Genomic DNA, 22,501 nt, shown 5'->3' with positions numbered 1-22,501 from the left:
TGTTGCCGCGGAATACCAAATTCCGATAATTTACTGTGCCATTATGAGACCACAATGTCTCGTTCGCATCATCTGCATCATGAAATGCTTTTAATGACAGGATATGCAAGAACTGGTCAGAAGAGACATGAGGAAAGGCACAGTACATTAAGTACACATCTTTGTAGCCTATGAATACTTTTGTTGCTCCGGATAAAAGTACACAGATGAAAAGCTTCAACTGAGGGTAATCATTTCAGATGGCATATCGTAGGTCACAGGGTGCCCATTGTGGGGCATGTTCAAAGTTATTCTACTAATTTTATTGAATGCCACATTTGGAAAACTTATAGCTACTATACCATCAAGCAATTTGAGTGGATAAGACTGATTCCATGAGTGATGACATATACAGGTAGGACAACACCAATGAGACTTTTTACTTTACATATCATCCTGCCACACAGGTGTTCGAATCCGTTAATATGGCCCATGTCAACCATCAGTGGTTATCTAACATTACTGTTGGTCGTTAAAAGATCAACATATTTCGAGAAACAGAATTTGTTTCAAAGTATGAATCGCCGACAGATGAGGAAGAAAGCAAAGGAGAGAAGCTTGGATACGTCCCCGCAAAATTCCAGGTGTGTGCATGTGATTCAATGACACTGACGTGTTCATTCGCCGCATCAATACGGGCATAGAATGAGGACAAAACACTTTCGTGTTTCGTGTAATATGAGAGCCGTATCTCCATAGTCTCGAGTAGGCAGCCAAGTATGACACGTCAAAAAAGATGGAGCTGTTCATTTCAAAGGCAAGACAAACCCTGTGTTCCAATGTGCCCACCATCAAAGGCTGTAAACTACTACAAACTTCCTCGCAATCTTGAGCTCACTCATGATTACATGTATTGCTCTGTCCCAGAACCTGAGAACCTGTTTTACAAGATACACAACACAGTGCATGAAGCCATGAACGTGCGAAATGGACTTGTCTAAGAAAGAGATCCAGGAAAACTAAATTAATCCTACATTTGAATAACAGAGATTCATCAAATCCGATTACGACATTCAATTCCATACATGATAAGATGAGGAAAGGCTATCCGTAATGTTAAGCAGCCCCACATTCAGATTGTGAGCTTTTACATGCGTCTTCATGGTTCTGAAGCAGAAGGCCACTAACTTCCAATGTCTGTCTTTATTTGACGCTAATGATACAAAACACACATTTGAATGCATGACTTAAATACAGAGAATGGTGGATATTTTCTTCTTAAATAACCCGAGAAATTTGTTGCTTGGTGCTTTTGGAGGTGGACTTACAAAGATGGTGCATGTCTGTGATGGCAATTCCTTGAAAAATGTGTTGTTTTTTTTTTTAATCCATATAACTGCTATATTGATGCAATGAGGGAGATTATGTGAAAAAAGCCCATTGACTTAATTTTGCACTGCTTTGTGTAACTTTTGCTTGTCGAAGAGTGCCCACTGAATGACATAATAGCGTGATGTGACTTGATGTGAGGTATACTAATCGGCCAACAGGTGAGGCAGTAAGACAAAAAATTGTTTGGCTAGTTAGCATGCTCTGCTAGCTGCTAACTCCGCAACTGTCGCCACTGTTTGCTGCTATTTGTGTTGGTGGAGATGAATTATTGGTTAAATGAACAAACCAAATCTAAGTTGTTGTCACTTTTAGCTACTAACCACAAATGGTGTCTGTAGGAACTGTTGCATAAAACCATCCGTCCATCCACTTTCCGATCCGCTTATCCTCACAAGGGTCGTGGGGGGTGCTGGAGCCTATCCCAGCCGTCTTCGGGCAGTAGGCGGAGGACACCCTGAACCGGTTGCCAGCCAATCGCAAGGCTGTTGCATAAAACCAATTATCTTCAATAATCGAATCACAGCTGTGATGATATACAGCACTGGTGTGAAACTCAAGGCCCGGGGGCCAGATGTGGCCCGCCACATCATTTTAAGTGGCCCACGAAAGCAAATCAAATTTTTCATTTTAGCAAGTATCATGGAAGGTGTCATACCTTCCATGATACTTGCTAAAATGTGTACCAAAATTTCAAATTTTCATATGTAATAAATCGGTGATATATTGTAAGCATTTTCTTGTTACCAAACCCCTCATTATAGTTACTTAAACAATAGTTGAATAAAACGTTATTCTTGACTTCTTTAGGTAGTTTCAGTCATCACGGCCCTCCAAGGGAAACAGTAATTATAATGTGGCACGCGACAAAAATGAGTTTGACACCCCTGATATACAGGATCAGACCTTCTTGTGTGATACGCCTCAATCAATAACAGTGAACTTTTGTTTCTTTGCAAAAGCAGAAAAAAAGAATGTTTTAAAACAGCTTTTCCCAAAATGTACAGTCTATTGGGTGACCGACTGTCAAATTGAATAAAATGCAAATTGTTTTATTCGTTGACAAACAGGCCCACATGGGCTTTTTGATACGTGTTAGTTGGACTCAATTCATGAATTTCAATTCATATGGTGATTGTGTTGTGGTAGATGACATTTCTTTATCCAAATGCGAGTCCTGCAAAGGAAAGGCATTTCTCATGTGGGTGTCGAGGTTTAGCACTTTGGTAAACGGTGCGGTGACGGTGGGGAAAAAGGTGATCGCGATGGGGTGGGGGCATGTATCTTAGCCCCTTCCCCAGCCTTGGTGGAGCGTGGAAGTGAAGCAAGAGACAGAGTGGAACGGATATGAGCTGACTGCAGAGAGCTGAAGAAAAGAAGGGCAAAAACTAATGCTATTGTAGCCATTGCACAAAGGACCTGGCAAAGTGACTGCGGAGGACCCTTAAACAAAGACGCCATTGCCATTCCGCGCTCCCCCAGCCAATTAGATTCTTTTGGACCATTTTACATGACAAAAACGCCCTATTTTTCCTAATTCGGGCTGCCATGCCAGCCCCCGCGCAACCTTAAATCTAGCCTCAGAACATTAGCCTGTTGGATTTACGGAGACATGTGACATTGACGCCAACACACGCACTCTGTTCTCCATTGTATGCCTCACACACCAACATGTGCCCCATCTCACTTTCCCAAGTGCTTGAAATATTTAACATATACATGCCAGGCTCTCATTTCCAGTCTACCTGCACACATCAGACACAGATAACACTTCATGCATCACACTTTTTGTGTATGCACATTTTCATGGTAGGTAAATGTGAAACATAACGAAAATCTCCAGCAAAAATATGTAAAATGAAAAGAAATGTTTTACTCTGTATTGTTGTATTAAATATATGAAGTGTACTTCACAAATATCACATTTTCTACTGTTTACTGGAAAAAATACACATTTGGGATGTTTTAGCGCAATGTGATGTAATTAGAGAGGGAAAAAAATGTTGCATTAAATTAATATGTAGCTGCTAAGAATTTTACACATGTAAACACTCCACTCAGTACATCAAGGGGTAAAACATTTTTATTTCCTATTTATAAGTTGAATAATTCATCGGCTTACGTTCCTGGAGAAAACTCAGCATGATCATTTCGAGAATTACACGTACCATTACAACACTGCAACGTCCACAAAGTGAGAGTGGCAATCCTCAGTGGAAAATACTGTAGAAGTAGATCTTTTTTTATGTCACATTTCCCACTCTTTATAGCCAACTAACTCTTAACGGGGGAACACAAATTGCAAGCTCTTCCCTCTCGACTGTGCACTGCAGCTGAACTTAATCGATGCGCTCTGCTGTTTGCTTACTGAGCAAGTAGCATGAAAATTGACCTTTGCTTGCTTTCTAAACAGTGGATTATTCATCGTAATGCTTAGAGATGACTTTCTTCTCCTGGTCCCAAATATTTCCCCAATTCTATTTATTAATAAACTGCTAAATTGCTTTTAAAGGACACGACATCTTTGACGAATACTAATATATTTGCAATCTTAGTTTGGAAGCACAGTAAGCTAACAGGATATTGAGCTAGCCTGCACTTTTGGCCATATTTCGCTTGTTGTGTTTACACATTTTATGCTTATACTTCAACGGAGCAAATTGCCGCTTACTTTGTTCTGAGTTGCAATTTGATGTGCATGTGTCACATGAGTTAAACATGCACAATCTAATGACATTTTACAGTGCATATATCTGAATTTGAATTATGTTTATTGGCCAGGTACAGTATGTAAAATCATATAAGGACTCTGTCTCTGGTAGTTTGAGCCATTCTGGTATTATAGCAACAAGCAACTACCGAATATTAACAAGAACATTTAGGATGCACACACGCCCAGAGAGTCTGTGACAGCTGTCTCAACATATTTGCCATGACAATGATAATGATACATTTTGAGATATTGCCAAAAGTTGGAGTTGAACAAGAATACATTACAAAATGCTGAGATAGGCTACATTTTTTGCAACCATATGTGCAAATATGCATGTGTAGTAAATTAGCTTAAAAAAAAACAACCTAATAATAATTAACTAAGCAAATAAACATAATGTTAGAATCCTTTTGTGTGCATGGTGCATGACAGCATTGTAAGGTCAAATTACGTGGACAACAGGGTGTTTGGTAACTCAAGCAAGATTGTCCTTCCTGAAAAGTAGTGATTTTGCAGCCTGCATCCTGACAGTGGCAATTTTAAACAACTACAAGCTTACAAACACATATTTGGTCAGAAGACTCAAGAAAAATTGCTGTGACAAGTCACAGGACCAAAGTGTGCACAGTTTCTGATAATATTGTTAATACGCCAACTTTTGAACTAAAAATGAAACAAAAAGGTTCTGAAAGTATACTATCTGACAAATATATAAGTTCTACATGAACAATTTCATCCTGCTTCCAAACTGACAAGATACGATTCAAATCAAGGATCATGGTACTTGTATAACTCATACAGTGTGTCAGGACTCTCCACTGAAAGAAATGTGTTGTATTGATTCAATTTTATTTTGTCAAGTGGCTGCACACAATCGAATCATCTGGATTTAGATACATTCTTTAAATAGATGAATGGTATACTTGATGACTTTATTTCCTGCAACCACATGACGGAATAAATTTGAGTAAATTTAACACACCAGTTTTTTTCTCAGTGTAATTATGATTTATCCCCCCCCCTCCCTTTTTTTTGTAATCAACATCAGCCTCTTGAGGCAATCGCCAGCATCCGTTGACACCAGACAGTTCTCGGCGACACAGGCATGCTAATGGATAGCCGGCAGAATTAGCAGGGGCCTGAGGGTGAGGCAGTTCAACTATATTTCATCATCTGAGGAGGGTTAGCCTAAATGCCATTTTTCCCCATCACTGACTGACCTGATGTGCAGCAGAGCTTTCCTCCCACTCCTTTTGTGATTTTGGAGCAAAACTCAACCATTTCTCTTTCGGCACCCCCCTCCTCCTCTTCCCTCCTCAGGTGCTGCGCTGTCGGCCACGGCGTAAATCAATGACTGGTGCTCACGCCCACAGGTAAAGGTTAGAGAGGTTCTCTACTGAATTATTTCGGCACCTCTCCCATCGCTGCCATCTGCCCGGGCTGCTTTTATTTGATATGGTTGAGATGCTGGAGAGGACTCATTTTGCTAATGCGAGACAAGGACGTGTGCATGTGTGTGTGTGTGTGTGTGTGTGTGTGTGTGTGTGCAACCACCATGATAGAGTACATGTTGTTTGGCTGTAGGGATGTTTAACACTTATACGCGCTGCGCAGGCTCATGTGTCGGAGTGGATAATGAATCACAACGTCTGCGCTTTCACATAAGTCTTTGTTTCATCTGGCTTCATTCTACAGGGGCCTTGGAAGTGTGAGGGCAACATGCTGCAGCATAGGGCATCCTTCACTCTCTGGTTTTGTTTGGCTGTCAGCGAGGCCAGTCTTCTCCTCTGGGCCCAAGGGTGAGCTCATCCATAGTACAGATCATGGCCTTTGATCCAACGCATCTCTTGGGGAACACAAACGGGCTTATTAAAAATGCCTAAATAAAACTTTCCTAGCCTAAACTCGATAGTTCCCAAACTCGAGACGTACTTCTTCTCTCATGGTGCCTATGGCCAAATTGAGACTGTGTGCAACACTGTTCACTCAATAATGCAAACACTGTTAGTACATTCTCAGAAACTAAAGTACACGATTGTACTTTTAGGTGAGAGTGGCTCGTCACTGGGGAGGTACAACTTTAATGTTATGCTTTTGTAACCTTGAAATTTTGAATTTTAAGAGGATTTCAAAAAAAGCATAATATGGTCCTTAACCTATTTGGACCCGGAAATGGTACAAAGCATTAATAGGTCCCAAAAAATAAAGCCCATGGGGTGTATTAGTGCGGGCTGACCTTGAAATAGAGTACCAGTAGCTACTACTGTACCTCTATTTGAAAGATTGTAAATGCCTCCGGCTCTATAGTCGTTAATTTTCTCACTTTTTCCTTCACTGCATGCACTTATATTCAACTGAGACAGCTGTTTCTAGAACGCAAGCTATCACAACCAGAATGTCTTTGTCACCTAATCTGCTGTCTTCTGCCGTCTCTGTCTTTCCCGAACCACTGACTTCCATCCTGAGCTCCTGAGTGACAGCCCCTCTGGGGATTGTGGTCACTCCGTGTGAGTGGCATGTGGGGCGGCAGGACTCCTTGCATTACTTCCTTCTGCTCAAGATCCTACCACCCAGCAACTAACACCAACCGCCGCCACCTCTGCGCCGATATCCAGCAGCAAAGCGTCTGCGCCTGAAAATAGAACTCATTAACACGTAAGAACAAATGAGATGGCTGTCTCCTGATGGACTGTCTATCTTTTGGATCAGTTTTCAAGGAGAGCTTGGTCTGGACATGATGAGCCAGGGAAACCAATCTTATAATGTGCTACCAGGCCGCTCTGAAAATGGGCTTGATGACAGGCAGAGCCCCTCGTACTCTTTCATAGTCCAATCTGACGCCGTGTGTATGCTGATATTACACAGTATGCCGGTATGCCAGTTTGAAGGCTTTAACATTGCTTTTATTTATAATGTGGCATAAATGGTGGCAGAAAAAAAGCCGATAGAGCCCCAATAGTTGACATCACGCATTCCCACACAGCTCTGCGCCAAATGTTAAAGCCATTTTGGCAGGAGAGAAAAGTTGTCTCTAATTTGAGGAAACATCACACTTTTACAATGGTAGACAGCTGTCGTTGGCCAGGGTGCCACAACATAAGGGGACAAAAGAAGGGGAGAGCATTCTACAGGCTACCAAAACAAGAACCAAGGCATAGCCACTAGTGCAGCCATAAAAAGAGTTAAGAACAAGACAGACAAGTGGGATCCTTCTCAAAGTGGTGGTTATCGCCTGTGCAGCGATTACTGAGAGTCAATTACTGAATGGGTTAATCGAGTATTGTAAATGTAACTCGATTGCACAGTGAATTATGATTACATTTTCAAAATGGTCTTTCACAGAGTTACCCCTTTGCAAAATAGTTATTTTTAGGGACGTGAAAAAGAAATTCCTTCCTTCATTAACCTTCAAAATCTTGCAATGAGTGTCCTTGCCGCTCGATGAAAGACGTAATCCGGCAACCGGAACCGAGACGGCAGCATGCTAGCATACCTAATAATAATAGTACAAGACCTATGTGAAGCTACCTCCTCACACCTCACAAAATTTGGAAATAGTCTGATTTGTTTGTCCTACGTTTGTACTGGTTGTTTCATAAAAACGTTTGTGTATGTAAAAAGCACTTAGGGCGTTTTGAAATTGATCTGGAATAGCCCACCTGTCCACCTTGCACATGTATGTCATTATGTCCTCAGCGTGAGATGTAAATTCCCCTGGATGGAATGTTGACTTATCGTGGCTCTCCATTTTAATCCTTCGCTACTGAACAGCCAACATGGCGGCGTGAACAAATGCAGTCAGGTGTCGTCCGGAGCTATTTAGGGGACACTACTGCATTCACAGACGGGAACTTAGAGCTTGTTAGCGTCATTATTAGCATAGTGAACAATGTTTTTTACTCTTTTCGTGAATGATATCAGTGAGAAAGAACACGCAATGTACGCGCTGTCTATGGTCACAGCATACTGCCATGAGAATTCAACATTTTGCAGTTTGTGCTCATATGCCATTGCGAGTCGCACCAGCACATAAACAATGACTGTGTTGGCCGATAATGCACTGCGCAATGCTAAGCATAATGTGAAATGCCTTCTCACAGCTGACTTTTGGGCGAAGGACAGCGTAAACCCTGCATTGGTCATCAGTCCATCAAAGTCGTCCAATCACATTCCGCTTTAAATGGGCCTTTCCCTTCTCCAAACATCATGGCTTTCCGCACAGGATTTGGTCAAGAAAAACTTCATTTGGTGTGCTAGGCCACTTTGAGGTTTGATTTTGTCTTTCGTTGAATTCATCTCTTAATATAAAGTCTCAAAACCGGACACAATAATAGTTTAAAATTGCAAAGTGGCTTTTGTTTTCGTTACAGGGTGATATTCAAACCAAAGCAGATGGTAAAGGGAACAGAAGGCTCGCTTGTTTTGAGAGGAATAGAAGGGTCATATAAATGCTGATAGATAAATCTTTAAAGCCATTGCTTTGGCTTTTTAATAAATATTGCGTATTCTGTAACATTTTCAAGAAGAAAAGTAAAAGGGTATTTATGAATTTCCTGGCACGTTCCGTGGACAGCAAACAATTTCCTATGCCGTCTCGATGCCCTTCGGACAGGGATTAGGAGGCAGGCGGCTGACGGAGGTCTGACTGAGCTGCAGGCCCCTCTGGGGCCCGAACTCATCCCAGCCCGCACAGTCTTCATCCTCATATCCACTCTGCATCACCAGGGCAATAACCCGCCTTTATTAAAAGCGCATTGCACCACTGTCTGACTATGCAACACACTTTCAGATTGGCCATAATGTGGCATGGACAGGATTCTGGTGGTTAGGAGCTACAATATCCTGTTTCTGGAAAGGTTTACTTTGCATTTCAACTGGCCTGAATGCAAGAAGACATTCCAGAAAAGGGCTACTGTCTGTTTTGCTCTTATCTGTGGGGAGAAAAAGCTCAGGTATGACCACTTGCACGCCATCAGAGCGTGGCTTGGCTCAACTGTGATATTACCTGGCTCTTATAGCTTTAGGCTGGCCACTGGACATGCAGATAGTTCAACCATAACAGCCTCAGCGGGAAGCCAGGCATGCTGTGTGATGGAATGACAAATGGACGAAAACGTACAGTTCAATAAAACGACATATTTGTTAACAGATCCTGCTGAAAGCATGTGAACTGCAAGTGACTTCCCTGCATTTGCTTCATTAGGGAAGATATTCTTTGTCACGAGCCTATTTCGCAGCTTTTTGTATGTCTCAAGAATTATGCATGAGAGAAGAGGGGGGTGGGAAGAGAAATGCATCTGTTGTCAGGACAGGCCTTGCTATTAGGTGTGTGACCCTGGAAGTGCACCCCTTTTAGTGAAACAAGTAATGGATCTCATTTTGGATACCGCTATTATGCAGTCATTTGTATGCATCCTTTTGTCTCATTTCCATTTAATAATGCACATGGATCCTCTGGCCAGTTTCTCAAACTGGACATTAAAAGTAACACTGATCTAAACTGGAGGTTTAGACTCCACTTACAAGCTCCAGTGCCGTGGTGGACGAAACAACCGCAGGGTCGCAGTATAATAAGCCCTCTCCAAACCAGTCTTTGCCCTTGAACACCCCAGGCTCCTGTGTCTACACACTCGGCTAACAATGACTAGTGGCCGTGCGTGTAGCTGAGCTCCAACCTTCTCCTCCCCGGCCTCCTCAGCCCACAGAGGCAGGGATTTCCTCCCGTGCTGAGAGCCAAGCCGTCACAGCCCAGAGATCAAGAGCCTGCCATCTGTGACTGTGGAAGATTTACAGCAGGAGCTAATCCACTGTCAACCACGTTTGTTCTCAATCTTTGCTTCCTCCATACACACATGTATGCAAACACACATACACATGCTGGATGTCACCAAAGAAACATATTTTAGCTTCATGAAATGTTTTCAGAACGAAAAAAAAAAATACATTATGAAAAGACACACTATCCGCTTTAGTGGGCAACATTTGGTGAGTTTTAACGAGCTCCAACTCAACAGCTACATTTAAATACAGCAAATGGGTTTTCCTGGGCAGACATTACCGTTGAACTGTGTGTACTGCATCATACTGTGGGGTAATGTATTCAAATATTTTGGCCCTTGTGTAGCTACTGTAAATGACTACCACAACCCGAAAGAACTCTCGGTGTCAAATGTTGTAACTAGCGAGTGTACATTGACCTAAAAAAAAAGAGCCACCACCATTTCCCGAGCTGCAGTACATTCTGACCAACTAAATATGAATGAGAACTATATGACTGACAATATACAATCTATTAGGAACAATCTGGCACAATTAAAGCCCCGCAAATGGCCATTACATAAAAATACAGGAAACAGTGAACTTTGGAAAAGAGTTGGTCTTTGGGTGTGCCTAATTAAATGCAGACGAAGTGCATTTCTGCTAATGGCCTATTCTGGGCCAGTGTGTGCAGTAAGTGTAGTAAAAAGTGGCTTCTCGTCAGGCGTCTCTGCACAAAGGGCAGCTGTGTGGCTGGGCTCCCACTGAGGCCTCCTTTGTTTCACCCCGAGATAAAGGGTTAAAGAAGACAAATGGAGGCGGGGCCACCGAGCAACTTGCCTCAGCAGCACATTGCCAGTAGAAGTAAGAGTTAAAACAATGTAGGCCTTTATTCCTGTGTCAGTCTAATTGGAAAGAAGCTCATTTCTGCTGTATTTTGCTCTCCTCAGACATCCACCATGGAGGGAATATGTGGCACTAAATCCCTGGAGCCTGCATTTCCTGCACCCTCATTGGAAACATTAATATGCAAAGTGGGTGGATGTAAAACACACACACACACAAGGCTGCATATGGGCCTACCTCATTTCAGTCTATTACTCATGGAAATGTCATAGAAAGGTATCAGTTGACGACCACATGTAATTGACGGTTCTCTTACTCCATTGTTTAATCTTGGGCGTTTTTGGGGGGGGTTCGGGGGGAGGGAAGCAAATAGCAACTAACACCGTAACCGCTTAAGAATCACAAAACAGCAGCAGCAAGCCACGGAATTGCCGTGCAGGTGACCCACAGTTCCAGGGGCAACTTTGTTTTAACAAGCCAGGCAAGGTTCCATCACTTAGCAAGTATGCTTTGACCACAAAAGAGAGCCATGTGTCGCAGAAGTACTAATGGAGAGGAAATTAAATATTACACTAAGAGGGAATAAAAGGTTCAGCTGCGTGAGGGGGAGGAGCTACGAGCAGGCCTGGGGCGGTTTATAGGAGATATTACACTGCGGGAACTTGCCAAGTAGAATGAAAGTTTACAGGGACAGACATTTAAACCAACTCTGTTTTCACTAGCGTAGACCCTTACAATTTGCTGTAATCGCTTTGCTGCGACTATTGCAACATAAATCCTGATCTTGTCAATGCGGAGAAAGCCTACACAGCTCGAGTTGTGCTGCTCTTTCAGTTGACATTGCGGTAGAATCTGTCACAAAAAGGCGATTTATGAGTGGGCCCTATTAATAAGCATGGAGCCTGAGACATCAGTTTTTCATCAAAAGTACAGACCACTGCAAAGGTTATTTAGTGAAGGAGGCCTTACTGTGGGTGGGTTAGATCATCTGAACATCGTTAAACACGCTCCAAACCTTCAAGGCACACTATAATGACACGCAAGTCCCTATGGTGGAGAAACTCCCTTTTGGTGGCAAGCCAATTGGCCGGTGAAAAGGTCACGTACAATGAACACTGGGATGGCGTAATTTTAAGACAACATTAGTTTTAGCTACTTGGCAATTTTAAACGTACTTCAGTGACTGCTTTGCAACATCTGAAACCCAATTTTGAGCTATCAAAATAGATGTGTTTGAGTTGCAGCAGTGTCCGTCCGCTACACAGGGACTGGAGTGTGACACTGTCACAGGGTGACCAGATATATACCAAATAGGCATGCCAAAGAAGGTGATAATAGTTTAAGATTTTTAATTCTATTTTATATTTTTTATTATATATTTTTTATTCAGTTTTCATTAGATATTAGAGTTTAGTTTTTTTTGTATTAGTTATATTTGTTTTTTTATTGATTATAAGTAACTATTGGTTTTACTTTTATATCTTTCACGAAAGTGGTTTTTCAATGTACCGGTAGTTATTTTGTTAGTTGGGACTAGAGTGAAACGATATTCAACAGGATGATTTCAAACAAGTCAAACTAACAATTAGGATTAGAATACCGTGGGCCCTGGTATACTCACCGTTCCGCGCCGGCAAATTCACCTATTCCCTGATTTTTTTCCCAATATTTAGGTTTTTTTTTCTTTATTTGGAGGTGGGGGGGAACAAACTTCTGATTTTCATGGAAAAGACTTGCTGGTGGTTTCTATTTTTTGCGTTAAAGATAATAATAAACATTGATGATGGAGTGCCAGTGATGTCACTGTTTTATCATAAGATTCAATGCACTCAACTGTGAGCTAGGGAAGCTTCAAATGCAGGTTGTGTACTTTTTGGGTAGAATGAAGTAACCCATGTTCTTTCAACCAATCATCAGACCACAGTGTGTCTTACCTGAGTGTCAGGGTACCAAAAAGTGTTATTTTGACGAAAACTCCTCACTGTACTGAACAAGACTCAAGAAATCGGTTTGAACCGCCACGTGGTTTGGCTGTTTGATTGTTATATAAGGCAACAATTGTATTTTTCATGGCGCGTCCTCACAGTATCATTACTGTGAGACTATAACTGAAGTGACTCCACAGAAAAGATCCGCAGGCAGTTGTGTGTCTGTGAGTGCGATATAATCCACGTGCAGCCACAGCGAAGGGCTCCATTAGCCCTAACCTTAGGCTTTCATCCTAAAATGGCCAATAAGCACATCAAACAATGAATAAGAAAACAACAAAAAAAACGGATTGATAAGCACATCCGCCAAAGGAAAAAAAAAACTATGTAAGTACAAACCGTGCCTCCGCTCTCATCTACACAAGAGAGGAAAAGTAAATTCCCAACCCTTTTAACCTAAATAGCCTTTCCTCTTGCCATTGCATGTTCGCTTGTCCACTGTACTGTAGTCATTAACATATTTGGAGTGCAGTGAGCAGAAAGCTTAATTGTCCCTAATTGCTCAGCTAAATATGTTCTCTAATGATTTGCTTCAGATCTGTGACTGCCTTTTGCGCAATTTCCCGGCCGCTGGCTTCATTATCCCTGCCTCCATGGAACAAAGCGTCTTCACAGTCTGCCCTTTTTTCTTCCGTAACATAGACAGTGAGTATGTGTGCGAGGGATGTAATGTCTCCCTCTTGCCGGGACACACAATAGAGCCCCTTTGTGAGGGCACCCGAGTTAAAGTGATTAGAAAACCAAATCTCTGCTAAGAAAGCGTGTTAATTGACCACAGTTCGCTCATCCTAATCAGTCCATAATAAATGAGCAGTCTGGGCACTTTGTTTTAGCCTAGCAAGTGCGTTTTGTCTACTGATGGCCTTCTCCTTGCCACAACTGCCTCTTGACTTAGTACTCTTCCCGTTTTTAACATCAATGGTCTTGTCTCCTTGCGTCTTAAAGCCACTGTCAAGTCAACTCAGGGATTTGGCTCGAAATACATGTTTGAGGATATTTGCTGAAAAACTGTCCGAAGACTGAGAACTATGTCGTCGTCATTTGTGGAGGCATAGTGTTCAACTATTTTAGTTTTCCTATCTTTTTGGGGGTTGCATGGCTAAAACAGCGCTAATTGACACACTTTGGAATCTGGCATGAGTTGCCCTTCCCCACTATATACATTGAGCACCTTTGATTGCATCAGTGTTCATCCAGGACATTTGCAACATACAGTTACCTAGCTAGCTATGCCGACAACCTGAAAATGCATCGTCCCTGAGGGGGAAATTTAATAAGAGGAACTTTAGAGCATCTCATTGTCAGCTGTGCGTGCTCGCACATCATGGAGAGTATGCAAAAAGGCAAGTCCATCTTTACAGCCAGAGTGCGGACATAGGCTTCACCCTGATATGGCTGCTTTAGAGTGCCTCATTGTCACGTCATGGAAAAACCCCATGACGACTTGGCGGAATGCGTTCCAGCCACCGAAGGCTTTAAGTGGATGTATTTTCGTGGCTCAAACATGCACTTATATGTTGGCATGAAAAGGATGCTGACCGAAGTAGCATCCATTTTTCCAGGTTATAGAAATGGTATTTCATTGACAGTTGGCAGTTCAGCATTGGGCGGTTTTAGCGCATTCAGCAACATGCTCACAGCATTCAGGCATGATTTGACATGGTTTTGAAGTCTCATTTAATGTAGGTGATGATTCTTTTAATTATTGAATTTTTTGAGGGTTGTTAAAAATACTCATTTCTGTGCTGGGTCCAGTTTACAAGACATTTATTTTCAGTTTACAGGGGCTTTAAATAGATGCAAAAAATAACTACAGTTTTGATTTTAAGTGATTAACATTTATTGTTTTGTTTGTACAGAAAACATAGGCCTCTGGATTCTTGATCTTGTTGAAGTTCAGCCCATTATGAATATGATTGCATTTTAGGACTAAATACAGTGACCTTAGCACATGTACACTAAAAAGACAAAAGTATTAGCAGCACAAATAAAATACTTAAATACTTAAACTTAAATACTTAATAGTCAATCAGGGTTTGTGTTTGACCGCTTAATTTGGGGCATTTTTATGCATTCAACTCTGATGGCACAATTTGGGGAAGGACATTTTCCTGTTGCAAGTGCAAAACGCAAGGTCCACAAAGGCATGTTTAGATGTGTTTGGTTTGGAAGAACCTGAGAGTCCTGACTCACACGCCATCAAACACCTCTGAGGTGAACTTGACCATGCTCAACATGGTGAGCCTGTCTCTCAAGGATCTCAAGTCCGACATCAGTATTGTTGAATCTCATCAAAGGCCAACAAGTAAAAACTGCCACAGACACCCCAACATCTTATAGAAAGTCTTCCCAAAGGAGTGCTACTTGTTATAGATGCAAGAGGACAATCAAGTGGACATTTTCATTCATGTCCCCTTCCTTTAGGTTTAATGGGAAGTTGAGTCAGACATTTTGCCCACACAGTCAATGTAAAACAGAGATGAGAGCAACAACAGAAGACGTCTAACCTGTATCTGAAGAAGGGCATTTGCGAATGGTAAAGATGGAGCTGAGGTCTTCGTCGTCCTCGGGCAGGCCCTTCTGCAAGCGCTGCAGTTTCCTGAGGCTCTCGCTGCGCTGGTGCTTCATGGAGCGCACATGCTGGATCAGGTTAAGCTTGGCCTTGGTCGAGTAGTTGCACAGCACGCAGTGGTAGTAGCAGGCATCACCCTCCACCGCGTTTTCGTGCTGCTGCAGGTGCTGTGGGAGGAAATGGAGAGAGAGAGAGAGAGAGTGAGGAGAGAAAAAGTGAGAAAGTGGTTCTTGTGGACGGTACTTTCGCTCACACAGTTGGCAAATGAACAAATCAATTCCCAATCACAGTCCTGTTGTTTAACATCCAGACCTCTTCCATTTCAGAACAACTGTTTGGACTGCGCACTTTGTCTGCACTGAGTGTCTGTATTAGCGCCCTAACAGGACAGGAGAGCCCTGGGGGTGGGGAGGGGGTTGGGGGGAACACAAAAGTCTCCCGAATGCAAAGGCGGACAGCAATGGCATCAGCGAGCCTTCAGAAGCCGGGAGCACGGCAGACCAGCAGACGGAAAGAACATTGATTCCCTTCACTCAACACAAGCCTCCCGCCTCTGAAAAGGAAACTCCAAACATCTGCCTGTTTCACGCTCGGGATACTAAATATTGATCACGGCGAGTTAAATCCCAGCTTCATCATGGAGCGCGGCAACGCAGGCCTTGAGAGGCAGGAGGGCCACCGGAAAATTCCGCAACAGGAGGATGACCATTGGAGGACAGTAAATCAGCATCGGTATTGACCTGTCAACCCCATCACTTCCTCCGTGGCTAAAAAGAGACCCTCGTGCAAGCCTTCAGCCTTCACCCAGCAGTATCAAAATACACCCCAAGTGACGCCATAGTACTACAAAGTCTTGTCACACCAGAGCCTCAAGTCTAATTACCTCCTGCATTGCTCAATCAATGATGCAAGACCGGACCTGGTGTGTGCAAGCCAGTTATTGACCATTATCTTAAAGTATCTCACTGGCTGCTTCTTAAGAGCCCCTCGCTCTGCATGGACACTCGAAACACATCTGTCATTTGACACCTCAACATCACACTCCGGCGGCATCCAACTGAGTGTTTGATGTGACTGCAATCAATGTCAATCAGCAGATGTTTTCCATTTGTTCTGGCTTGAGAAGAAGAAATATATGTCGTGACCTCGATTTAACAGATCCGGAACCAACGGACACCGGATTTAACGGGTACAATCTGCAGAAATAGCAGTTTCCGTCTGGAATTCAAAATGTCCGTGCATAGCGAACAACGTCCATTAGTTCTGAATCGGTCACTGTTTGCTGACGCAATCAACAGAGAGAGCCTGGTACTCTCTAGTTCCCTGGCTGAACGCACCATGACAGGCCCTTAGTTGGCCTACGATGGCTCATTTTGTACACACGTCTCTCGAGCATTCTATACTAATTTTGGTTGAGTAAGTATACACTTATTAGTTGTCAGGCCCTTCACTACTGTACGACATCCAAACATAACAGAGGTGAGAAAATGAAGCACGCTAGTATTGGTGACCAATTGGAATTCAGGAAGTTGGGAGTTGGCCCTCTCCATGAAAATATGTTTTGGGTTGAACACATTAATTGCATTTTCAATTCATTTCTGCAGGGAAAATGAATTTGACACAGAAGAAAAATTACAAGCTTGCTCATGGAAAAAAAAATACATTTGTAAGTTAACGCTCCTTTGTATAATAGTGCTCAGCTTTAACTGAAGTATTAATTTTACAACTATTGTATTTTTGTGGTTAACTATTACAAAAGTAACATTTAGGAAGAATCGAGGGAAGTAATATTGGAAAGTTGTCTCATGACCAGTCAGTGTACGCAGAGTTTTGGATCAAGCAGCCTGTATTGTGCAGATGTACCTAATGATGTGGCCACTGGCCAGTGACCAGATCCTGGACTGTTTTTAACTGTTGATATAAACGATGCAGTCGACTATTTTTTTTTTCTATTCATCTAATTAAAAGCGGGAAAGATTCAAGTTGCAATAAAGCCGAGTCTACTTTGCACTGCCAATATTTTCCCCCACATTCTGCATAAAGCTTGAACCTCTCTACAAGATCATTAATCTCCACCCTCGTCCTCATATAAAGTCTCTGAAGACAAGACGAAACCAAGCTAGATGTCCTGCACACATCAGCAATTTAATCACATACCATTCAAATCAGATATAAACTGAAAGGGGAAAAGGGGGATGAACATTTCAATAACAGTAAACGTCCTTGACAGGCTTGTGTCGCTCTCTCCCACTCTTGGTTTCTTACTGGTAATCTTTTAATATTTCCGTGAGGAGTTGCAAGAGATTGTATTTCATTGTTCTTTGCTTCATATTCGTCTGTTTAACAACTAAAATGTGTATTAAGACATCGCTTCCGGGGAAAAAGAAAAGCTCTTTCTTCAACCTCCTTTTTTTTGTAAGCCCCACAGTGCAGTGTAATAGAGTTATTAGGTGATTGCAAAAGGCTCTGTCTCTGCATGCTCTCTTTTCTCTCCTCATTTTAAGCTATCCATGATGTCATGAATAGGTGTTGGTAGATATTATGAGGACCCCCTCTCTCCCCCCGCTTTTCCTCAGTGCGCAAATATTGCATCGGAAGTGAGGCGCAGAGAGATTCGGTAATAGACAACACCAAATCCATCAACGCAAACTGCTCTTAGTCCTCACAGATGTCCTGAATTAAAACAAATTTTCACTGCAAATGACTCACAGCCCCAGAAATCTATGTGAAGTCAAGTTGGAGAAGAAAAAAAAATGACAGCACCTGACTAAAACTTCAAAGCTAGTCTCAGGAGGTAGGGGAAAAATGCTGGGAGTTTTATAGTTTCCCATAAAAAGCCCGGGGTTTATATAGGAGTAAACCTGAGACCGGCTGCTCCAGCATGAGCCATAATTCACTCGGAGACTGACTGGCCAGGACCGTGGCCTCAACAGAGCTAAGAGTGGCTCATTCCAGCGCCTGTAGCTCCGTCTATAACATCAAACGATTGTACCTGTAAAGCAGCCCTTGCGCCACCTCTGCTCCTGCCATGACCCCGGGCAGCTGGGGGCAGCTCGGAGTCAGTTAACACGGTGGGAGCTCAACCACGAGGATGGTCAGTAAGGTAACACTCACTTACAGTCTAGAAGCACTAAGTCGACATGATAGCATAAAACTCATATTATCAAATGCTCAGAGATTGTATTTCTCGGGGTGGAAAAAAAATACAGTAAACAGAGTTGGCCCCATCTCCGCCACTATTTCAGATGTGCACACTAACATAATGCACAAGACAGACAGAACTGTGTCTGTTTCCTATGAATCTGCAATGAAGCCCCTCGTTGATAAATCACCTCCAACTGGAGTGCAGGAATTTACCAGCTTAATGAAAAAGTCATGTTTAAGCTGGAAGGAGTTGTTCTGCATGGCTCTGGGTTTTCTAATCACCCTATGGAGGCCTCAGGAGAAGGGGTGCTGTGGAGCATAGTGCAGCGGGGGAGGCTTGCCATGTCAGGGGCATGGATCCAATAAGTGTAACGGCCTCAAATGCGTTCAGCACAAGTACTGGTGTGTACTGTATGCTAATATCGTCATCATTAACCATTGGAAGTCTGATCTTAAAAATGACACCAAAAAAGAGAAAAGATTTGTTTGTGTGTAGTCAAGGTCAAGAAATTACTGATAAGACAAGAAACAAAATAATGCAAAGCTTTAGGATGCTTATGCTGACCAAGAGAAATAACAATCCCTGAAATGTGTTCTAAAAGTCATTCACCAGTGATGGGATGTGTTGATTTTTATCCATCTATTCATTACACATTTACAAATTACAAGATAAGAAAGACAATGAGCTTCAAACACACACCCCTCCCACCCCCCAGGGCGAAAAAAAAATTCTGCTGATTTTTCTCTATGTTCAAAAGTTGAACAAATACTGAAGGACGACATATTGTAAAAGAGTCATAAAGGTCTTCCTGTACTGCATATCTTTACGGTTGTATGCATTAACTGACCACAAAATGTATTTTTAAACTTCATAGGACAATTAATTAGAATTTTATCCTGCCAAATATCGGAATCGGCATCAGCTTCACAAAATTTATGTGTACCTGGCCCTAAGATATATACAATTACATAGATATTTAAAATATATAGATATTTAAAATTTGAATCTCTTGGCCTGTAAAATCAAAGACAGACTAGATGACTTGAAATGACCTTATATGCTCCAATATTTTTCTCACTTGTCCTTCTCATGAGGTGCACTTCAACACTTAGTTCTTTTTACAAAGTTTAAAAAGTCTATGATGGCTTAGCAAAGCTTTTTCCGCAGAGCTCCTTTCCTCTCTCTGTGGAGGCAGTTGCTCTATGCTTTTTCAGGTAAAGTGAGAGAGAGAGAGAGATGGGACGGTGTGGGCACCACCCCATCCTCTCACTCACAACTCCACAGTGCACCTTGCCCTTTGAGTGGGCACCACTCGCCTGTATCAGTTTCACCACCCACCTAGAGCACGGCATACATCTACATTTCCATCCACTTAAACGCGCAAGTAAAAGTGCACCTTTAACACAAAACTGTGTGGTTGTTGAGAGAGTCGGACTCACGCAAGATGGAGGTGGGTATTACTGGAAGGGTGGATGGGAGACGAAGAGACGGTAATTCCGACGAATGGCTCCCAATGGAGCTTTATAATACAGCACGCGCACACAGACACAAATAAAAGTATAGACAAAAAGCACAACATATATTAACACACATGCACAGACAGACTTGTGCACGCACGTGAAACCGCAAGCCATTAAGTTCATACCCTAATTTCCACCATTACATTTGGCAGTGCTGTTAATACAAAATTAATGCATTAAAACAGATGGCTATCTGTGAGCTAAATAGCTATCAATTCCAAGGGAGCTGCCAAACCTCTCCCTCTGAGAGAGCCAGGGAGACTCGGCTCTGAAATTGCTTTGCTCTTCTCCCCCCAACCAAAAAGTTTTTCTCTTCTGAATGATGGCACAGGTTAGAATACGGACACATGGAAGTCCTAAGATCTCTTCATTAAAATTCAGCCACTAATGGTTACAGTTTACTCATGTAGAAAATTTATTTCACGCTGTTAGGATAAAATCTGCCCACTGGGGCGAAAAGTAAAAAAAGCTGTGGTTGAAGTCTCATTGTGGGACAAACATGTCTATGGGGTGTCTTTTGCAGCTTCCTGTTACATCCAAAAGTTGAAAAAACACCAGAGAGTGTTTGCACAACTGGTGCCAAATTGCCAAGGGTGCTAAATCAGGATTATTTATCTATTATAATGATGCCGATGATGAATGTTGGGAGGAAAAAAAAAAAAAAAACCTCAAGGCTGAAAATATGGCTGTGGCGCGCAGTGACTGCAATTGTACACTGAATGTGACTCTGGGATTCCCCTGGAATGGAAGCAGGCTATTTAGCGAAGCAAAGAAGAGCAGAGCTTGGCCCGGGATTCCGGGGTGTGCCAGCAGCTCGAAACAACAGCTCACAACTGCAGAGGCCGCCCTTCTGGCTTCCAAGTGTGGTGGCTGCTTTGACTTAGGCCCAGCAAGCTGCAACATGCCTCAAGGATAGCTCGTGGAGTATTCCAGCCCTTGAATTGGCAACATAAAGCCTCCTGTATCTCATTCTCACTCTTCCTTTACTCCTCCCCCTTATGCGTGTTATCCCTCCACCATATACTGGTCCGCTTTCAAAAAAGTGCTTCCTTTACTTGCTTCAACATGATCCGTCACTACCGGGGAATAAAAACAAGCCGTATATTTATCTTGGGGCGGAAGGAGAGAAACAAAATGGACCTGTGGGCAGAGAGCTAAAGATGGATGTCGTCAGGTATCCTTAGAGAGGATGCCTTAACGCAAAGCCTTGAAAAAAAGGGGGGGGGGGGGGGTGAAAGACACTTCCTGACAAAGCAGCGAGCTGTGCCCCGCGCTCGCCACTCTTTGTTACGGTAACATTAAATAAAACAATAATCATTGAATTCTGTTCGAATGAGTGAGATCCTGGAAAGTAAACAATGGGATCATAATTGCAGAAGGAAGGCGATCAATGCAGGCGGCAATTTGGGCTATTAATATTTGTTTATGCTCTTGTGTGCGTTTGTACATTTGTTTTGAACATCTATAGCGTATTACAGCTTTAGGGCGGAATCCTCCCCTCCCCCACTCTCTAAACCACAAATTTTCAGGTTACAAAACATTTCATTGTTCACCGCAATCATATACCGTTGCACGCAAACATGAACACATCACCTCAAAATCTTGCTCAAGTGCGTATTAAGTTAAAAACAAAACAAAAGAAAACACTGTCCATTGTTTAAAAATTATAGGTAGGTCGATAAATATGCTAGAATAGTGGCTACGTCATCTTGTAAAAAGCTTTTTTTTAAATGGTCTTAAAGCCGTGTGTGTGATGCCATAAAGAAAACAATGCACTGACTTAGCATTCTAAGAGGTGGAAATGCATCGACACACAAATGTACCGTCATGGCTGGCCACATACTTCTGCAGCGAAGCTTTTCCATGTTCTTTTTTTTAAGAGAACAGGCCGACTCAAATGTATCTTACCTAATTATTTTCACTCGTTACAGTCTAAAAAATATCCAAACTTTCAATCTTGACACGGCATCCGTGGGGAACGAACAATCGGGACAACGGTGAAAAAAAATACGTTAAATTATTTGACCACATGTCTCTGACCAACAGCGATGATATTTATGGTAAGTTAAGAGAGCATTTGTGTTTTGACAAAAAGCTGAGTAATACACTCACCCATAAGCACTCAGAAAACAAGAGTTGACCTTGACCCTGAGGTCTAAAAGATGGCTCTCAATCACATGATCAGTGTGCCCACATAATTCATGTGTGAGTCTATAGCCCCATTCACACGGCAACGTTTGGTCCGACGCAGCTCCGAAATAAATTCAGTCGAGCATTCACACGTGCACATTTGCTCCGGCGTAGCTCCACTAAAGAGCTTATACCGGACCAAATTTGATCCACCTCAGGGAGGTGGTTTAAAAATTTGCTCCAGAGCAAATGCTCGTTTGCGACGCTACGCCGAAACAAATGTGCACGTGTGAACGCAGCTGGATTAAATTTGCTCCAGAGCAAATGCTCGCTTGCGGGGGAGTGGTCTCGCTACGCTCGCTACCAGACGCACGGAATCCGACCCCGGTCGACAGTGACGAGGGGGCCAGCGACACAGACGAAGCCCGGCCGTGGACCCCCGTTCCCGGTAAAAGTGTCGGC

The 22,501-nt window shown here is 42.6% G+C and overlaps 1 protein-coding gene across 3 annotated transcripts in view; it reads right to left on the bottom strand.

Annotated features, from left to right (window-relative positions):
- zfhx3b (zinc finger homeobox 3b) overlaps positions 1-22,501 on the bottom strand; it is a 218,663-nt gene that overhangs the window by 48,922 nt on the left and 147,240 nt on the right. For all 3 annotated transcript variants that reach the window (XM_019886699.1, XM_019886698.1, XM_019886700.1), the window contains one exon: positions 15,180-15,411. In XM_019886699.1, coding sequence (XP_019742258.1) covers positions 15,180-15,411 — 232 coding nt within the window. The remainder of the gene's footprint in view (positions 1-15,179; positions 15,412-22,501) is intronic.

Source organism: Hippocampus comes, unplaced genomic scaffold, assembly GCF_001891065.2.
Source record: "Hippocampus comes isolate QL1 unplaced genomic scaffold, H_comes_QL1_v1.1 scaffold261, whole genome shotgun sequence".
Lineage (NCBI taxonomy): Eukaryota > Metazoa > Chordata > Actinopteri > Syngnathiformes > Syngnathidae > Hippocampus > Hippocampus comes.
Note: the sequence above shows the minus strand (reverse complement) of the source record. Positions and strands in the feature narration are given on the sequence as shown.